This window comes from Cornus florida, unplaced genomic scaffold, assembly GCF_030987335.1.
Source record: "Cornus florida cultivar Cherokee Brave unplaced genomic scaffold, ASM3098733v1 CherokeeBrave_3.0.0_Hap2_Chr05, whole genome shotgun sequence".
Lineage (NCBI taxonomy): Eukaryota > Viridiplantae > Streptophyta > Magnoliopsida > Cornales > Cornaceae > Cornus > Cornus florida.
The window spans coordinates 103,273,182-103,290,550 of record NW_026775575.1 but is presented as its reverse complement, the minus strand read 5'-3'; the positions used below and the strand labels follow the sequence as shown (position 1 = coordinate 103,290,550).

Genomic DNA, 17,369 nt, shown 5'->3' with positions numbered 1-17,369 from the left:
TCAGAAAAGTGGCGTGAATAAATGAAGAAGCAGTTTGGGAAAAGCCATCATCACAACCTACAAGTGGGTTGCTTCCTTTGGCTATAAATTGTACACTTCGGAAGCAAAGTTAGATAGTGTAGAGATAGAGATAGATAGAATGATATAATAAATTGAGTTATTAGACATAAAATAATAACTCCAAAACCTACCACAGATAATGGAACGAAAGGTAGATGAGAGACGGATATTGAGGGAGATAGAGACGACAGATGAATTTTAATGACCTGGTCATTTCCTTCCTTTTCTTTTTCCTTAGAATTTTACAGATGAATTTTTTTCGTTGAAATTTCTTTTGGAGTTTAGTTTTTTATTACTCAGTGTCGTCTCGAGTGCTCGGAAATAGTTTCTAAGACTCTTTCCTTTGGATTGATAACTTCCCTTAACGACCGAGTCATTTTCACATTTTCACTTTATGGGCACTATTCATTTTTCGTCTTTTTTCCGTTTGTTACTTTATTGGCACAACCTCACTTTTCGTGTTCGGATTTGATTCCGATTTTTGCATGCATCCACGATATTTAAATTACATACTACGTGTATTTTTACTTTTTTAGAGAAGCATGCTAAGTGTTTACTTTTCTTGTAAAGGGTATGAATGCATAACTTTTTTATAATATTCTTAACTTGTGGGGTTTTAGTGTAATTACATAAAGTAATTATTTTTCGTCTAAGGGACCCTTTTGTAATTTAATTTATAAGATATTTTGGAAAAAAAACTTTTTTGTAATTTTTGAAAAGTGTGACAAGTGTCACACTCTTATGGAACCACTTGTTGACATTTTGGTGAAACCACTTGTAAGCTTAATCTCTTGACACATGGAGGGTGGAGATTCACCAATTTGTTGGCCTAGGATTGGATCACTTGTTGGCTTGGATGAGTGATAAGTGTATGCTCCAAATTAAGTCTTACAATTATTTTTGGGCCATTTTGAGATTATAGTTTTAAAGAAGGGTTTTTGTGTAATTGACCAAACTTGTGTGTGTTGACCATAGTATAAGATCACATAGTGAGTAGAGGATTTCTATTTCATCCACTCATACTTCATTTCACTGTTTCATTTTCTTTCTCACCACAAACCCTAGCCACCATTAGAGAAGCTTGATACTTAGGCTTTGACTTTGATTTTTGAGAACCTTCCATTGATTTCCAAGCTTAACCTTGGGAATACTTTTTGTTCCCCTCATCCTCCTCTATATAACCCTTAAAAGGTTTGCCATTTTGTATTGATTTGCCTTGGATTCAAGAGGAACATTCCTCTTGTGAGGTAGGGAGTGTTATAATTTATTTTCTAAGTAGTTTTAATTGCTTTTATAGTGAAATACAAGTTGTATACATGTTTTAAATAATTTATTGTAACTTGCATATAATTCACTTTAGACTTGATAGATGGCATGGCCATGACTTGATCTTTGTTGCATATTAATTTGGGATGATTTAAATGAGTTTTCAAATCTAGAGATTTAATGAATTTAAATTGATTTAAATTCTACTAAATTGTACCTTACTTGTATTCCATTTTTGACTTGATATATGATATGGCCATGACTTAGTCCTTGTTATATATTTATTTGGGATCATTTGAACAACTTTTGAAAAATTAGAGATTTAATTCATTTAAATTAATTAAAATCTACATGATGATGTCTTCTTCATTTTGCTCTTTTAATTTGATATATGTAATGAACATGTTATGTTGTTTAACATATATTAATTTGAGATTATTTGGGATTGATTTGAAATTTAGAGACTTTTCATGTTAGGTTGAAAATCCCTTGAAATGTAATGCAATTAATTACCTTGTGAGCATGTTACTAACTAGATGTAGAATTAGTATTTGTGGCCTCTTCAAATGGTAATTGGACATAACATGATATAGGATATCATTGATTTGCAAAGCTTGTTTAAATATATTTTGTGTAGGTATATAACCTGTTTAAAATATTACAACTATTTACCTTGAGAGTTTGTTACTAAATTGAAGCTTATTTAATACTTGTGGTTTATGATGGTAATGTGGCTCAATTGTTGCAAAATATTCTTATTTTGTATATAATTGCATATTGAAAACTTGACATGTCATATGCTATTTAGACTTAGATTCTAAGACATGATTTGTGTGGATTCAACCTTACTTATGCACAGAATGTGGTAACTTGCATTTGATTTTGTATAAGTTTTAAACTTATTGATTTTGAAAAGCTTTGTGAGGACATAATTTATGTGATGGTTAGGATTTGGCTCTAGTACGGAGGCAAGAGTCTTCTAAATCATAAGTGTGCACTAGGTGGTACATTGTGGGTCGTAATTACTAGAAAATACTTGCTTGGTCTAGCGACCGCATGTCCTAGTCTTTCCACTATTTGATTTCGCATTTAATTTCAAGTTATTAATCATGGATTACTTGTAGCTTGAGAATTGATGTTTACTTTGGGTATTCAAATCCTATTTAATATACTTGAACATGTATACTTGCTCCATAAGTTTAGATTGCATTTAGTATACTTGTGCCATGTATACTTGTCTTATGCGTAATCCTATTAGCTTAGCATACTTGTGTTGTGTACTTGATATACGAGATTCCATATTAAATGTATACTTTAGTAGCTATGCTTGGACGTTGCATAACTTGTTTTAATATGGTTTAGTATACTTGAAAATGTATGTTTGAATGTCGTATAACATGTTTTGGCATTGTTTAGCATACTGGAGCATGTATACTTGTATGAGGTAGTTCATTTCAATTGCATGAGTAGTTTAGGATGATCCCTGAGTCTCACTTTGACATAGACGTTAGGTGGCATGATCCTTTTGACTTGTTTCAAGTTAATGTAAAAATCTGTGAAGAAATCGAATCTATGCATGCTCATTCCCTACGACTAAACTTGTTTACTCACCCCGAAGTTACTGAAGGTTTTGTTTAGGTACGAAGACTTGGTTCATGATATTCATCATTACTTGGATAATTGTAAACTTGAAGGTTTTAATTCTTGTAAAGGTTGGCTTGAAATGCCACTTATAGCCTTATTTGTCAAAATGTGTATATTTGATTCCATTTATGTAATGTGTACATAAGTACACTCTATACAATGTATTTGACTTGTATGTAATGAGGCCAAGGGCCAAAGACACGTATGTGATATGTATGCTAAGTTAGGAGATTTCATGCATTGAAGGGTCATATTTTACATACAACATGTCATGAGGCCGTAGGCCATTGTAGTACGTTTACTTTATCATATTACGTATGCTTGCATGTTCACTTTGGCACACAATACCATTCTTGATGAAATAAAAACTCAAAGTGGCATTTTCATGAGTTTTTATCCTTTTTTGATCCAAGGGCATTTCGGGTATTTCACAATGTATTTTTTTTTGTTTTCGTCCGCACTGCCGGGTAGAAAACTCGATTTGGGGGGGGGGGGGGTTTCTTCTTTGTATTTTTCCCAAAAATGTCGTCTGGTCCCGAAAATTACGCGCCTAGTTCATTTTTCTGGTTTATGCCATTTTCTTTAAAACTTAAGATTTTAGTACTTGTTACTATTCATCAACTTTTAAAAAAAAAATGTGTCGACCAATCCGAAACTTTCGGGGTCTTGTGGGTGTATTTTAAGATTGTATTTTCAATTTAGGCAATTTAAAAACCTTCCGAAGCCCCATTTCCTTTCCTTGGGCAGCAGCTCGGAAAGATTTATACCCTCTTGACCTAATTTTCTTGGGGGCATTTTGAGTATTTTAAAATGCATTTTTTTGTTTCTATCCACGCTGCCGGGTAGAAAACTTAATTTTAGGGGGGGTTTCTTCTTTTAGTTTTTCGAAAAAAGTCCGTTTAGATGCCCGTTTTTACTCTCAGTTGCACAAGGGTTGGTCGACAGCACTGTAGCTATCATGACCCTCTTTTTGTTTTCGACCTTTCTCCCTCGTCCGAACTCCAAATCGAGTAAAAAAAATTTTGAACTTGACTAATTTTTCGTCATCTATCCAACGGTATGCTCAGTTACACCTGAATCATTCTGAATAATTACCAGTTTACCCTTTTTGCTTTGTATGTCCGTTTTTCTTTGTTTTGCCATTTTTCTTTCATCCGGATTCTGAATCATACAATTCTTGAGTCCATGTTGATTAGTTTTTCATTGTCTTTCCAGTGGTGTACTTGGTAGTATCCGAATCTATATTTTCAGAAATAACCATTTTGCCCTTGGGGCTATTTTTGTCAGGTTTTCTTGTAATTCGCTTCTGCTACTTTTTTTGAGTTCCGTGACTTCACGGGAAGTCATAGATGTGTCTCAGGAATAATATACATTCTAGGGACGTCATTTCCATGTAAAATGACTATTTTTCCCCTGGGGGCTTATTTGTCATATTTCCGATCTTTTACTTTCGTGTCAGTTCTCATTGAGTTGCACGACCTCATGGAAGGTCATCAAAGTGTCTTATAGGTGTATTGTGCCTTGGGAGACCGTTGTTTTGTTTCTTGCTTCCGCATTCTGGATTCGTTATCGGATCTATGTTCGGTTCATCACAGGACACGCTGGCCTAAAAACCAGGGCCGTCACAAGAATTAAGAGACTTGCCAAAAAAATTGGCAGGTGCTAGATTTTAGAGTGAATTTGAAAATCTCAAATTTTGAGAGCTCAAATGAGAGTCCATTGGAGAGCTCACTTTGTAGCCACCTCTCATATTTTGAATTTGAAAGCTTAATGCTATGTTTGGTTGGAGGGATGGATTGGGGAGGGATGGATGGGAGGAAGGAAGGATGAATGTTTTCATATTTGGTTGGAAGGAAGGAAAGAGAGGGATGAACCACCCAAATTTGGGGGGAATAGTAGAGAAAAAAAAGGTTAACTATCAAAATTTATTATAATTTCCATTTTTATCCTTCTTAAAAATTTGTTAAAACCTTGTAGCCTTAAACAACAATAGTGTTTATTAAATAAATTTAAATTGATTAATTGTTTGGTATGTAATAAAAAAAATAAAAAAAACATTCATTTTTAAAATAAAATAAAAAATTGTTTTGTATGTGAGTATAAAACATTCATTTTAGACAACTTATTAGTAGAGCTCAATATTATTAAATAATTTTAAACTAATTAATTTTATAACTTTATATAGTAAGGGTATATTCATAAAAAATATATAAAAACTATCATTTCCTTCCCTCCAACCAAACAAAAAAAATTAGCACTCCATCAATCCTTTCTGCCGTCCCTTCCATTCAACCAAACAAAAAATGAAGGAGACATTTTCCCTTCCTTAGGATGACTCATCCATCCCTCCCCTTCTCCCTTCCATCAATTTTTCCATCCCTCCAACCAAACAAAGCATAAATGAGAGAGCATTGGAGTTGCGAAAAATAGAGCATTAAGGTTTTTTTTGTATACACAGTAGAGAAAAGAAATGAAAGGATTATGAGAGAAAAGAAAAGAAAAAAAGGAAATGATAGTTATAATTTATATTCATGTTTAGATAGATAGGAGAGAAAAGAAAGGAATTGATAATATTATTGTTTGGATAACACAAAGGAGAGAAAAAAAAGGAAAAGGATAATAATGAAATTACCATCTTACCATTTTTGGTAGGGTTAGTAGGGCAAAATCATTTCAGCCTCCCTATTCTCGTTCACCGTTCTCTCTCTCTAGAATTACCAATCGCCTCTATCTCTCTATTCTCATTCTCACAGATCCTCTCTCTCTCTCTCTCCAACTGCAAACTACAAAATCTATAAGAATCAAAAGATCAAAACCCATATCGGCATATCATTTCAGATTGTTCCAAAAATCAAAATCAACTAATCAAGGTCTGTAATTCTTGTTTTGCAACTCTCTCTCTCTATGCAACTGCAAACTACATATATATATATATATATATATATATATATATATATATATTTCACCCTTCCCAATAGCCTCCATCTCGTTCTCAGCCTCCTCCTCTCTCTCTGTGCAACTGTGAAAATCAAAATCCATATCCACATATCATTTCAGATTGTTAAAAAAAAATCAAAACCCAAATCTATCAATTTCCATCACTTGCTATTCTAGTTCGGTCGCCGTTCGCAAAGCTTCAGCCGGCTGTCTCTCAACTCTCTTGCTCCTTCTGTAATTTGTTCCGTTTCTCTCAAAATCCCTCCAAATCCTTTCTTTTCTCTTTTATTCTTCCCATCCAAACACCCTAATCGCTATCCTTCCATTTCTTTTCTCTCCAAATCCCTCTAAATCTCTCAATCCAAACGAAGCCTAAAGATAAATATATGTAGTGTTCACAGTACTAAAGAGATTATTAAATTGGAGGGTAAAAGTTAGAAGTTGGATCAGTGTTAAAAATCAAAACCTAATTGATAATTAAATTAAACTAAATAAATAAGAAAAATGCGCAATTTATAATATTGATCCTTGCATTTTTATAATGGATGTACATTCATAATTTTCATATATTATAAACAATAAAAGAGAAGTAAACAATTATACAGCTCAAATATAGCCCATAACATAGATAAATAGAGCATTAAAGAGAAATATATGAAGTGTTCAGTATCAAAGAGATTAAATTGGAGGGTAAAAGTTAGAATTCAAAATTTTCTGTCCACAAAATGAAAATTATAACAAATTTGGGGAGTTTTTAAGTATTTTTTTTCATCGTCAGGTAAATAAAATTACAATTTTAAGCTCAGCATATACAATACATATATGCACATATAATTTGATCCCCAACGTGTACTTTACGTAGGCGGTGACTTCACTGGTTTGGCCATTTGATGACTTGGGTTTATTTTCTAATATTAGAAAATATTATTAATGGCAGTTTCTCACAGCCGCCTCCTTTTCGGACTAATACTTTTTTAAGTTTTGGGTAAAAATCATTTTCTGACTAATAATTTTTTAAGTTTTCAGGTAAAATCATATAATTTAATGAGTAAAAATCATTTTCTGACTAAAATCATATGCACTGATTATTTAATGAACGGTCGGAGTCGGAGTCGTTCTCTTGGTTTTGTTTTGTCTGTCCCTGGTCTGCTTTGCCATCAATATGAAAATGAAAAATTGCAACAACAGCAATAATAAATGTTTACATTTATTTAAAGAGCTGGTGTGAACACTGGAGTTGCTTTGACTTTGGTAATAAAAAAATAAGATAATATATAACAGTTCAGATTTTAAAAGTTCAATTAGTAAGTAATTTTTTTATTTTTTTATTTTTCTACAAACACACAAATCTGTACTACGTATCTTACAGTACTGACTGAATTGGCTGTCCTGCTCATGGTTATCCAACCCTACTTTGACAAAATTTTATTTGGGCCTCTTTTGTTCACTTTATTAATTATCCCCTGCTCTTAGTTCTCTATGTAAGCTGTAGACTATTGAGTATTAACATCTCCGAGTAAGATGGTTACTTTCCATTGAAATTTTTACGCAAATAGCATTTCACAAGCTGATTTGTTGTTGATTCCAGTGTTGGAATCAGATGCCTGGAAAAAGAACATAGAATCTAATTAAAACAAAATATATACAGAAATTCAACCCTTTTTATCAAACTGTAAATAAAATAAGATATACCTGGATTTGGAAAAACTCAACTCAAAGCCATTGTAACAAGCCATACCCTGCATTAGATATCCCTAAACACAATAACTAACACAAATGGGATATAATGCTGAATTTGTATCCACAGCAAGAAATGGAGGAAATACTTGTAAAAGAAAAGCACGATAGCACGCCTGGCATTATATCTATCAAATAATAATAAGAAGACCTTAATCAGCAATAAATTGCCCTGGTACGGAACCTAGAGAGGATCAGGATCTGATGCTTCAAATCCTGTTACCTAGTGCACAGCGTGACGACGTAGTATTAAGACACAAAAAACATTGCCAAAGTACTGAGAGTCCAGTTACAATAAAGGTGAAGATCTGATCATGTGTTCAGCCAAAGGGAGTAATCAAGCCAGTATGGATCACAATAGGCATTATTCATGTTGCCATTAACAGGCACAGTTCAAGGCCTGGTGAATACCCTCACTCCACATGCATTATTTTTTTCGTTTTTTCCTCTTCATAGAAGGTTTCTCGGTCTGTAGTTGCAGTTCCAGGGCCGCCTTTGATTGCTCAGTTTGAGGTTCTTCAGGCAGAGTACAATGCAGAAATTTCTTGGTGGAACCAACTCAGTTGCAAAACATCTTGAGCATATTCCTCCCCCTCATCCATTTCAGCATTATCTTCATCTGTGTTTTGCTGTTTAATCCATTAATAGCAGCTTCCTGCAACATTTGGGGAAAAATATAAACTATGTCTTGATAGTGCAGAAGCTGAAGTCTGATCTTTCAACTTTTGGTGTAATTACTACATCATTGCCAGTAACAGCATTACAGCCATAGCAGAAGCTGCAGCAAGCAGAATCAACAGGCAAATTAAAGGCGGTTAAAGCGAATTTGAAGAACCGTTTATTTAAAGAAAATTATCCCAACCCAGTGAGAGAATTGCCCCACCTTCGTCTCATTTAAAGCGAATTTGAAAAATCCTTTATTTAAAGAATGGGGTTGGAAAAAAAAAAACGGCAAGATTTGGGACGGGACGAGACGGGGGAGGGGTAACGCCGCCCTGCAACCGTCCCGATTACATATGGAATTATTCTTGTTAGTCCCTGTAATGTAATTGTACTTACAAATTTAACATATTATATATATATATAATATGTTAAATTTGTAAGTACAATTACATTACAGGGACTAACAAGAATAATTCCATATGTAATCGGGACGGTTGCAGGGCGGCGTTACCCCTCCCCCGTCTCGCCGCCGCCCCAAATCTATGTATACTTCTAAAAAAACTTTATTCATTCCTATCTTCTAAAGCGGGACGGAGGCGGAACAGGCGGGGATAGCGTTCAGGCGGTTATGGGGATTAGGGGTAAAAAAATAATCGGTTACGGAGCGGTTTTGGGGTGCCAAATTTAAACAGGAATGGGGATGGGGAATGAGAAACCCGTCCCATTGCCATTTCTAATTTCCCCCACAAGTAATTCATATGGTATTTAATAATATGAAAAACTATTGTTGTAAGAAAATTTTAAAAATATAAAATAGATATATTAAGGGTTTTTTTGCAACAAATTTTATTTCGCATTTTTGATCCCTTATGGAGAAGAAAAAATAACCTTTTTTTTTGTGTGATTTATTTCGAAACAAAAACATATTACGTAACTAATTTGTTGCCTCATATATCATAAAAAATGTAAAATTGTTTTTTTAAATGGTAATTATATTGATTTAAATTTTTTTTATTACTATAATTGTTCAACTACAATAACAAAAACCAGTGAAGAAAAATATATATATATATATATGAGTTTGATTGAATATAGGGAATGCAATTTTTTTTAAAAAGACTAAAAAATATATTTACTAAAGAAAATGAATAAGAATGAAAAGAAGGATAAATTTTAAGATATTTTTAGAAAAAACTAATTTCAGGAGGGCACTATTTAATTTTTTGTAAATTATATATCTAACTATAATATAAAATTAGTGAGGCCAGCATGCGCCCGTGTATCCCTCATTCCCTCTTGCAACGAATGTTATTAACAATTTTTTCACAAGTCAAATTAATTTTACTTTGTTTTGAATTTTTTTTTTTTTTTTTTCAATCACAAGTCAAATTAGTTGAACTCGCCAAAATCTAAAAAGGTATCGCTTGCAATAATTAAAAATTATTAATGAATGAAACTTATTTTTACAAATCAAAACCTAATTGATAATTAAATTAAACCAAATAAATAAATAAAAATGCATGGTTTACAATATTGGTCCTTGAATTTTTATAATGAATGTACATTCATAATTTTCATATATTATAAGCAATAAAAGAGAAGTAAACAATTATACAGCTCAAATATTGCCCCATAACATAGAAAAATAGAGCATTAAAGATAAATATATGAAGTGTTCATAGTATCAAAGAGATTAAATTGGAGGGTAAAAGTTAGATGTTGGATCAGTGTTATAATTCTAAAATTTTCTGTGCACAAAATGAAAATTATAACAAATTTGGGGAGTTTTAAGGGTTTTTTTTTTTTTTTTTTTTTTTTTTCAGGTAAATAAAATTACAATTTTAAGTTCTGATACATATAATTTGATCCCCAACGCGTACTATACGTAGGCAGTGACTTCACTGGCTTGGGTATTTGATGACTTGGGGTTTATTTTCTAATATTAGAAAATATTTATTAATGGCAGTTTCTCACCGTCGCCTCCTTTTCGGACTAATACTTAAAAAGTTTTGGGTAAAAATCATTTTCTGACTAATACTTTTTTAAGTTTTCGGGTGAAGTCATATAATTTAATGAGAAAAAATCATTTCCTGACTAAAATAATTTGCACTGATTATTTAATGAATGGTTGGAGTTGGAGTCGATCTCTTGGAGTGTAAAATAATTTGCACTGAGGTTGCTTTGATTTCATCTTTGGTAATAAAAAAAATAATATATAATAATTCAGATTTTAAAAGTTCAAATAGTAAGTAATTTTTTTTTTTTTTTTTTTTCTTTCTTATTTTTCTAGAAACATATAAATCTGTACCATATATCTTCCAGTACTGACTTAATTGGCTCTCCTGCTCATGGTTATCCAATTCTACTTTGACAAAATTTTATATGGGCCTTTTTTAACCACTTTATTAATTATCCCTGCTCTGAGTTCTCTATGAAAGCAAAGACTATTGACCTTCTGAATCAATAATTATTTAACATCTCAGAGTAAGATGGTTATTTTCCATTGAAATTTATAAGCAAATAGCATTTTACAAGCTGATTTGTTGTTGATTCCAGTGTTGGAATCAGATGCCTGGAAAAAGAACATAGAATCTAATCAAAACAAAATATATACAGAAATTCAACCCTTTTTATCAAACTGTAAATAAAATAAGATATACCTGGATTTGGAAAAACTCAATTCAAAGCCATTGTAAGAAGCCATGCCCTGCATTTGATATCCCTAAACACAATAATTAACCCGTTGGAATCTAGTGCTGAATTTGTATCCACAGCAAGAAATGGAGGAAATACTTGTAAAAGAAAAGCACAGTAGCACGCCAGGCACTACCCGTATTATAGCTATCAAATAATAATAAGAGTACCTTAATCAGCTATAAATTGCCCTAGTATGGAACCTAGAGAGGATCGGGATCTGATGCTTCAAAGCCTGTTACCTAGTGCACAGCGTGATGACAAAGTATTAAGACACAAAAAACATTGCCAAAGTACTCAAGAGTCCAGTTACAATAAAGGTGAAGATTTAATCATGTGTTCAGCCAAAAGGAGTAATCAAGCCAGTATGGATCACAATAGGCATTATTCATGTTGCCATTAACAGGCACAGTTCAAGGCCTGGTGAATACCCTCAGTGCCCATGCATTATTTTATTCGTTTTTTCCTCTTCATAGAAGGTTTCTCGGTCTGTAGTTGCAGTTCCAGGGCCGCTTTTGATTGCTCAGTTTGAGGTTCTTCAGGCAGAGTACAATGCAGAAATTTCTTGGTGGAACCAACTCGGTTGCAAAACAGCTTGAGCATATTCCTCCCCCTCATCCATTTCAGCATTATCTTCATGTGTGTTTTGCTGTTTAATCCATTAATAGAAGCTTCCTGCAACATTTGGGGAAAAATATAAAGTGTCTCTGATGAGGTTTCAAAAATAGATAAGTAGAATTTGTAATCAGTATCCTATCCTCCTCTTTTTTTTTTTGTTTTCGTTTTCGTTTTCTTCTCTTTGTCAGGAAGAACATTATATTACCAAATGAAGGAACATTACCGTAATACCACAACTTATTGATGTAATAGAAACAACACTTATGAACTGCATATTTTTAGTGCCCCTCTGTTAATATGCAAATTTAAAGCCTACAACAAAATATTTCATAAACTTACAATTAACCTGCAACCAGACTTGATGCCTCAAACATTTGCAATACTCATCATCTAAATGGCCATTGGTCAACTTAACATTGATATTGTGGAGTGGAGGCTGGATGCCTTTTAGTGAAAATACTGGTATTCACCATGTCCGCACTGATTTTCATACCAAGTAGAACTTTCAGAATGAACAGCATGTATTAATCCATGTAAAACAAGATTATTATTGAAGAACGGTTTTGCTCAATTCTAGGGATCCATGAAAGATAATTATTCAACAGTTCTTGAGATCTCCTCCAAATACAATTCCAATCAAACTTTTCAAAAACAATGTGATTAACGCGAGGGGTCCCAAACAAATTAGAGGAACAAAGTACCATGACTAGTCATCTTATCAAAGTCACCATATGTATGTATGGGTTCTTACACTCCATTCCGCAAGGACTCAAACGGATCATGGTTGGAGGAGGAGAGGAAGCAGTGGAAAGATATGGGATAGAGTGTATTCAACCCCTTCTATAGAGGCAGTGAAAAGAGAAGACCCCTTGCTTATAAGTGGAGGGACTATTTATGGACAAGGCATCGATTGCGGTCTTAGCACGTGAAGAATAACCAACGTAATGATAGCACGTGTCAAATAGACAAGCATCACGCAAATTCATTACATTTTCTCATTCATTTATCAAACACACGTATTCATGCAAATAGTGGAATATAATAAAAGATGTAATATATATATATATAGGGGAAGTGCAGAAAACACTCCTGAAGTATACTTTTTGTAACATTTTTACCCCCTAATTAAAAAAGTGTGCAATAAACACCCCTAATCTTTTGAAATTGTGCAAAATTACCCCTCTGTGCAATAAACACCCCTAAATTATTGTTGTAGTATCCATTTTGCCCTTTTAGTCTTCCCAAAATACCCCCCCTTCTCTCTCTACTCTCTACTCTCTGCCGCCAGTTCCTCCCACCACCGTCTTCTTCTGCACCCAATTTTACTTTCACTCTTCTTCTTCATCATCATCACCGAATCAAGATGATTTGGAAGGTTGGTTTGGCGCAACATTGATTCTCATTTTCTCTTTTATTAAAAGTTGTATCAATTTGTTAAAAACATTGATTCTCAATTTTTCTTTCATTAAAAGTTGTTCTTTAAATGTGTATACACAAAACTGCAGGTGATGAAACACGAAAAACATCGACCAAGGACATCAACAGGGAACTCTGCTGCTACTGCCGCGGCGGCAGCCAAAGCAAGGGTATGGCAGTCGTCATTGCATAGCATTTCTAAAGGTGCGAGCTGATTGTGTGTGCGAGAAAGAGTTGAGCTTCTTGAACCAGTGAAAATCGGTCGATACAGTAGTACATCGCGGAGGTGGGTAGTTTGCTTAGTGGTTATTAAAAATTCCTTCAAGAACATGCCCAGATGTGTAGAACTTGTATAACAAAAAGAAAGAAAAGGCACATCCAAGTGTTGTTTGTAATCAACTGCTGCTCTTTAATGGAATCAGACTTTGTTAATATTTCTGTGCTATTTCAGAAGTCACTTGCCAAGAACACATACAAAATTAAGAGGAGTAAAACAAGAAGACTATGAAACAATCATGTCATAAGAACAAAAATGCATCCTGCGCAGCGTCACAGGAGAAGAGGCGTCGAGGACGAGGTTGTAGAGGAGGGTGGAGAGAAAGCACCGCGGCGACGACGACGACGGGTATCGGAGTTCGCCTGTGGGCATCAAAGCTTCCAAAGAAATGCTCAATTGCAATCTCTGATTTTGGGTCTGCTGAGATGGGGTTTTCTTCCACTGTTTTGCCACCGTCGTCAGCGACGAAGCAATTGATGATGAGTTCTCTGCGATACGTCGATCCCATGAACTCAATTCAAACCTTATTTCATAATATCACCTTCCTAGCCGTGCACATCCATCATTGCCATCAATATTAATCATCGCTGCCATCACGCCGCGAGCTGCCGTCTTCATCACGGCTGAGTTCAGTTCAGCCGATTCCACCGCCCCTTGCTCATAACCGTCGTGAGATCTCGTTGGCCGCCCGCCCATCCCCGGATCCATAGTCGCCAGTGGGTTCTTCTCCATCCACCGAACTTCTTCTTCATGGCCAGATTCACAACGCCGGCAAAAATCACAACCTCTTCGGCAGTGACAAAAGCGGACTAGATGGCTGAAAAGGCGACTTGGGACGAAGTGCGGCAGTGAGCTTCAGATCGGTGGACCGGCGGAGTTGGACAGCAGGTGAGATGGGTTCGGTTCGGCGGAGGCTCGGCTGTGATGAAGCTCGGCTGGACTGATGGCTGTGCAACGACGGCGGAGCCCGTCTTCTCCTTGCTTGCCGGTGCCGGCTGTCGCATGAGAGGCAGGGCTGTTTATTGTCCTTTTTGGTCTTTTTACAAAATTTTGTATTTTTATATATTTTATAAAATTATTGACTAAGGGTACTTTTGTCAAATTTGATTTTAAATTTGCAAGAGGGACTTGATTGCACCAAATTAAAACTTGAGGGGTGTTTTTTACACGGGAGGGGTGTGATATGCACTATAAGCATACTTAAGGGGTGTTTTTTGCACTTCACCCTATATATATATATATATATATATATAAAAGAAGTAATATAACCTTACCTCCTAAGTTCAAAAATAATCTTAGAGGTATATTTGAACAACTTTTGCACAAATTAAGAATAGTTATGTCAAATAAAAAATTTGAACCGTCAATCACCAAATTATTCACATTTAAGCCAATTAACAATCACCCAGTTTCATGCTAAAAATAACAAATATCATTCCGTGTAAGTAAAGATGTAACTATGAAATCCAAGCATAGCCATTGAAATAATTGCATATATCACATTTAGTGTAAATGTAATGGTAGGCGTGTTTTGCAGTATATCTGAAGAAAACCCAATTGACCAACAATATAGTGAAAGTGGAAGTGAAACAATTGACCTGGAGCTCCAAGCACTAATTTGCTCGTTCTTCCTTATAATTTTTTTAGCACTTGATCATTGAATGCCCTTACAGATGTTGAGAACTTCCAGAAAACTAGTAATCTATTGTTACAATTTTTACAGGAAGAAACCTAAAGCAAAATGAAACAGGGTCCTGTGTGCTTCATTTTCTTTCCCGGGATTGTTTTAACCAGAATGGCTGAATTAGTTCGTCTATAAGGGGCCAGGATCAACTTAGATTTCAGTGACAGGTTGTACGGTTTTCAGAATAAGGAATTTATGCTACCATAAATGCAAGGCAAATATTAGTTTGGTGATTGAGTTTTAATGGAATGCCGAAGAAAATGGGAAAGGGTATGTGTTGATTTGGGCTTTGAAGGGTAGAGGTTCGTGAGTGAAATAGGGCTATTTGGGACTGTAAATGGCAAGTTCTGCTCATCAAACAGAAAGCTTTCATTGTGGGTTCTGGTTGCTAAGCTCTAATGATTTGTTGAGTAAAATATTAGGCTTATTGAAGTAGTATTTAAGGTTGAACATGATTATCATTAAGATCTGGTTACAGTTAATGAAGTGTAAAAATAAACCTAAATAAAAAGAAGAACTGCATAGGAATTTTACATTGGCTTCCTAGGTTTCATCCCCACGTTAGGTTACAGAGCGAATGAGACAAGAAATTTCTTTTTAAGTAACGAGGAAAAATAAAGCAAGAACCACAACTCAGCAACAAGCGCGAATATAGGTTTGGAAATGTTGGCCTACTTACAGCCGGCCTCTTGTCCACATGGTTCACGATCCTTCCTAGATCTTTCGCTTATCGATCTCTCTCTCTCGGGCTTTCTTTTGAGGGCACTAGTTGATAAGACAGCTGAACATGGGTCGCATAGAGAATTTGCGAGGAACTTTAGGCACACCACCCGATACCATATATATAAAGCTGTTAGTGGTGGGCTATTTCTAATCCTACCACAAGCCATATTATACACAAAGGTTCAAAACCTCTGCCAAATTCTTATATTTTATTGAATCATGAGTTCATAACTTCATATAGGCTGCTAGCATTTTCGTACTTCTACTGAGACTACAATCCCAAAAAGAAAATTTTGACCCTTAAATTACAATAAGGACCACATTTTTTACTCAAGAGATCTCTTTTAATTTAGGACTTCCAGAGTTGCAAGACATGTGACCCTGTATGAAGCTATAACGGTTGCAGTTCCTGTCAAAGAGAATCCCCCAATGTGGATGCATACAATTTACTTCCTCAAAGGCTTTTCTACTCACATCCTTCATTTCCACTTCAATCTTAAATTATATACTTAATGACCCACAAAATTAATTTGTTTAAAATACCATGGTAAAAGATTGAATTCTGTAACAACTTGGATTGTTCATTCCTCGGAGTAGATATATTTATATTATGTGTATGTATAGAGAGAGAGAGAGAGAACCTTGACTTGGTTCCAAGTGTTGGAAACAGAGAGAGGTCCATGCTGCTTGATGATGTTGTAGAGAGATTCAGCAATGGATGAAGCCTCTTGGGGCGTTACCCTAGGGTTGATTTTCCTCACATTCACCGCACGTTCCCTAGAGAAGTGCCTCACGAATGTCGTTGCAACTCCTCCGATTTCTCTTACAGCTCCACCACCAAACCACATCTCCTCCGCTCCTACCCCTCTCTCTCTATATATATCTTACACACACCGCTCAAACACTGTCTCTCTCTTGGCTAATCGCTATCGATCCTTTTGCTATTTCCCCAGCAGAAAGACTGATACGTTGTAAACCCTCGCTACCCCCTTCTCTTAATAGTAGTAGTTTATATACTTCGTACCTCATAAGGTCACCTGCTACACACGTGGAACATCTTCATTCTTTTTCAAACTAAAAATAGATCAAATCAACGAATAACAATTAGAGCTACGTCGCTGTAACGGGTGGGTCTTACCCATTTATTCAAAAGTTCAAGTTAATGAGTGATAAATGGCTCTTTGTAACATTATTTCTCATCCAAATTCGCAGTACCCTCGTTGTGATTGGGCCACACTGCCTATCCAGAATGGTTCACCCGAACGCCTTCCGAGTTGGCGTGACACCGGATCAAGGACTGAATCTGACTCTAATACCAAGTGTAACGAGTGGACACTTGCCTATTTACCCAAAATCTCAAGCTGTTGAGTAGTACTACATATCCACCAATTTATACCCAATCATTTTCTTATCCGGATCCAATTTGAGACAAATGTCCCCTAGTAACAGTAGTCCATCGAAAAATAGAATAAACCAACAAATAACAATCAGAGTTGGTTAGTCTCTCCCACATTGGATTTGGATAGGAAATGACATGAGTATAAATAGGTAGATATGCAGCACTATCTAACAATTTAAGTTTTTGGGTAAATAGGTAAACGTCCATCCATTACAGTTGGTATCAGAGTCATACCCTGTAACGACCCACCT

The 17,369-nt window shown here is 35.1% G+C and overlaps 1 protein-coding gene and 1 long non-coding RNA gene across 2 annotated transcripts; both read right to left on the bottom strand.

Annotated features, from left to right (window-relative positions):
• Positions 1 to 7,129: 7,129 nt before the first annotated feature.
• On the bottom strand, positions 7,130 to 8,315 carry LOC132310431 (uncharacterized). The gene is made up of 3 exons (XR_009482606.1): positions 7,796 to 8,315; positions 7,600 to 7,646; positions 7,130 to 7,511 (listed from the first exon to the last, which is right to left on the bottom strand). It is a non-coding gene; the product is annotated as an uncharacterized LOC132310431 (long non-coding RNA).
• Positions 8,316 to 11,100: 2,785 nt separating this feature from the next.
• On the bottom strand, positions 11,101 to 16,714 carry LOC132308112 (uncharacterized). The gene is made up of 2 exons (XM_059806101.1): positions 16,361 to 16,714; positions 11,101 to 11,676 (listed from the first exon to the last, which is right to left on the bottom strand). Exons 1-2 carry the CDS (start codon positions 16,565 to 16,567, stop codon positions 11,449 to 11,451), a joined length of 435 nt encoding a protein of 144 aa, XP_059662084.1. The 5' UTR covers positions 16,568 to 16,714; the 3' UTR covers positions 11,101 to 11,448.
• Positions 16,715 to 17,369: the final 655 nt, after the last annotated feature.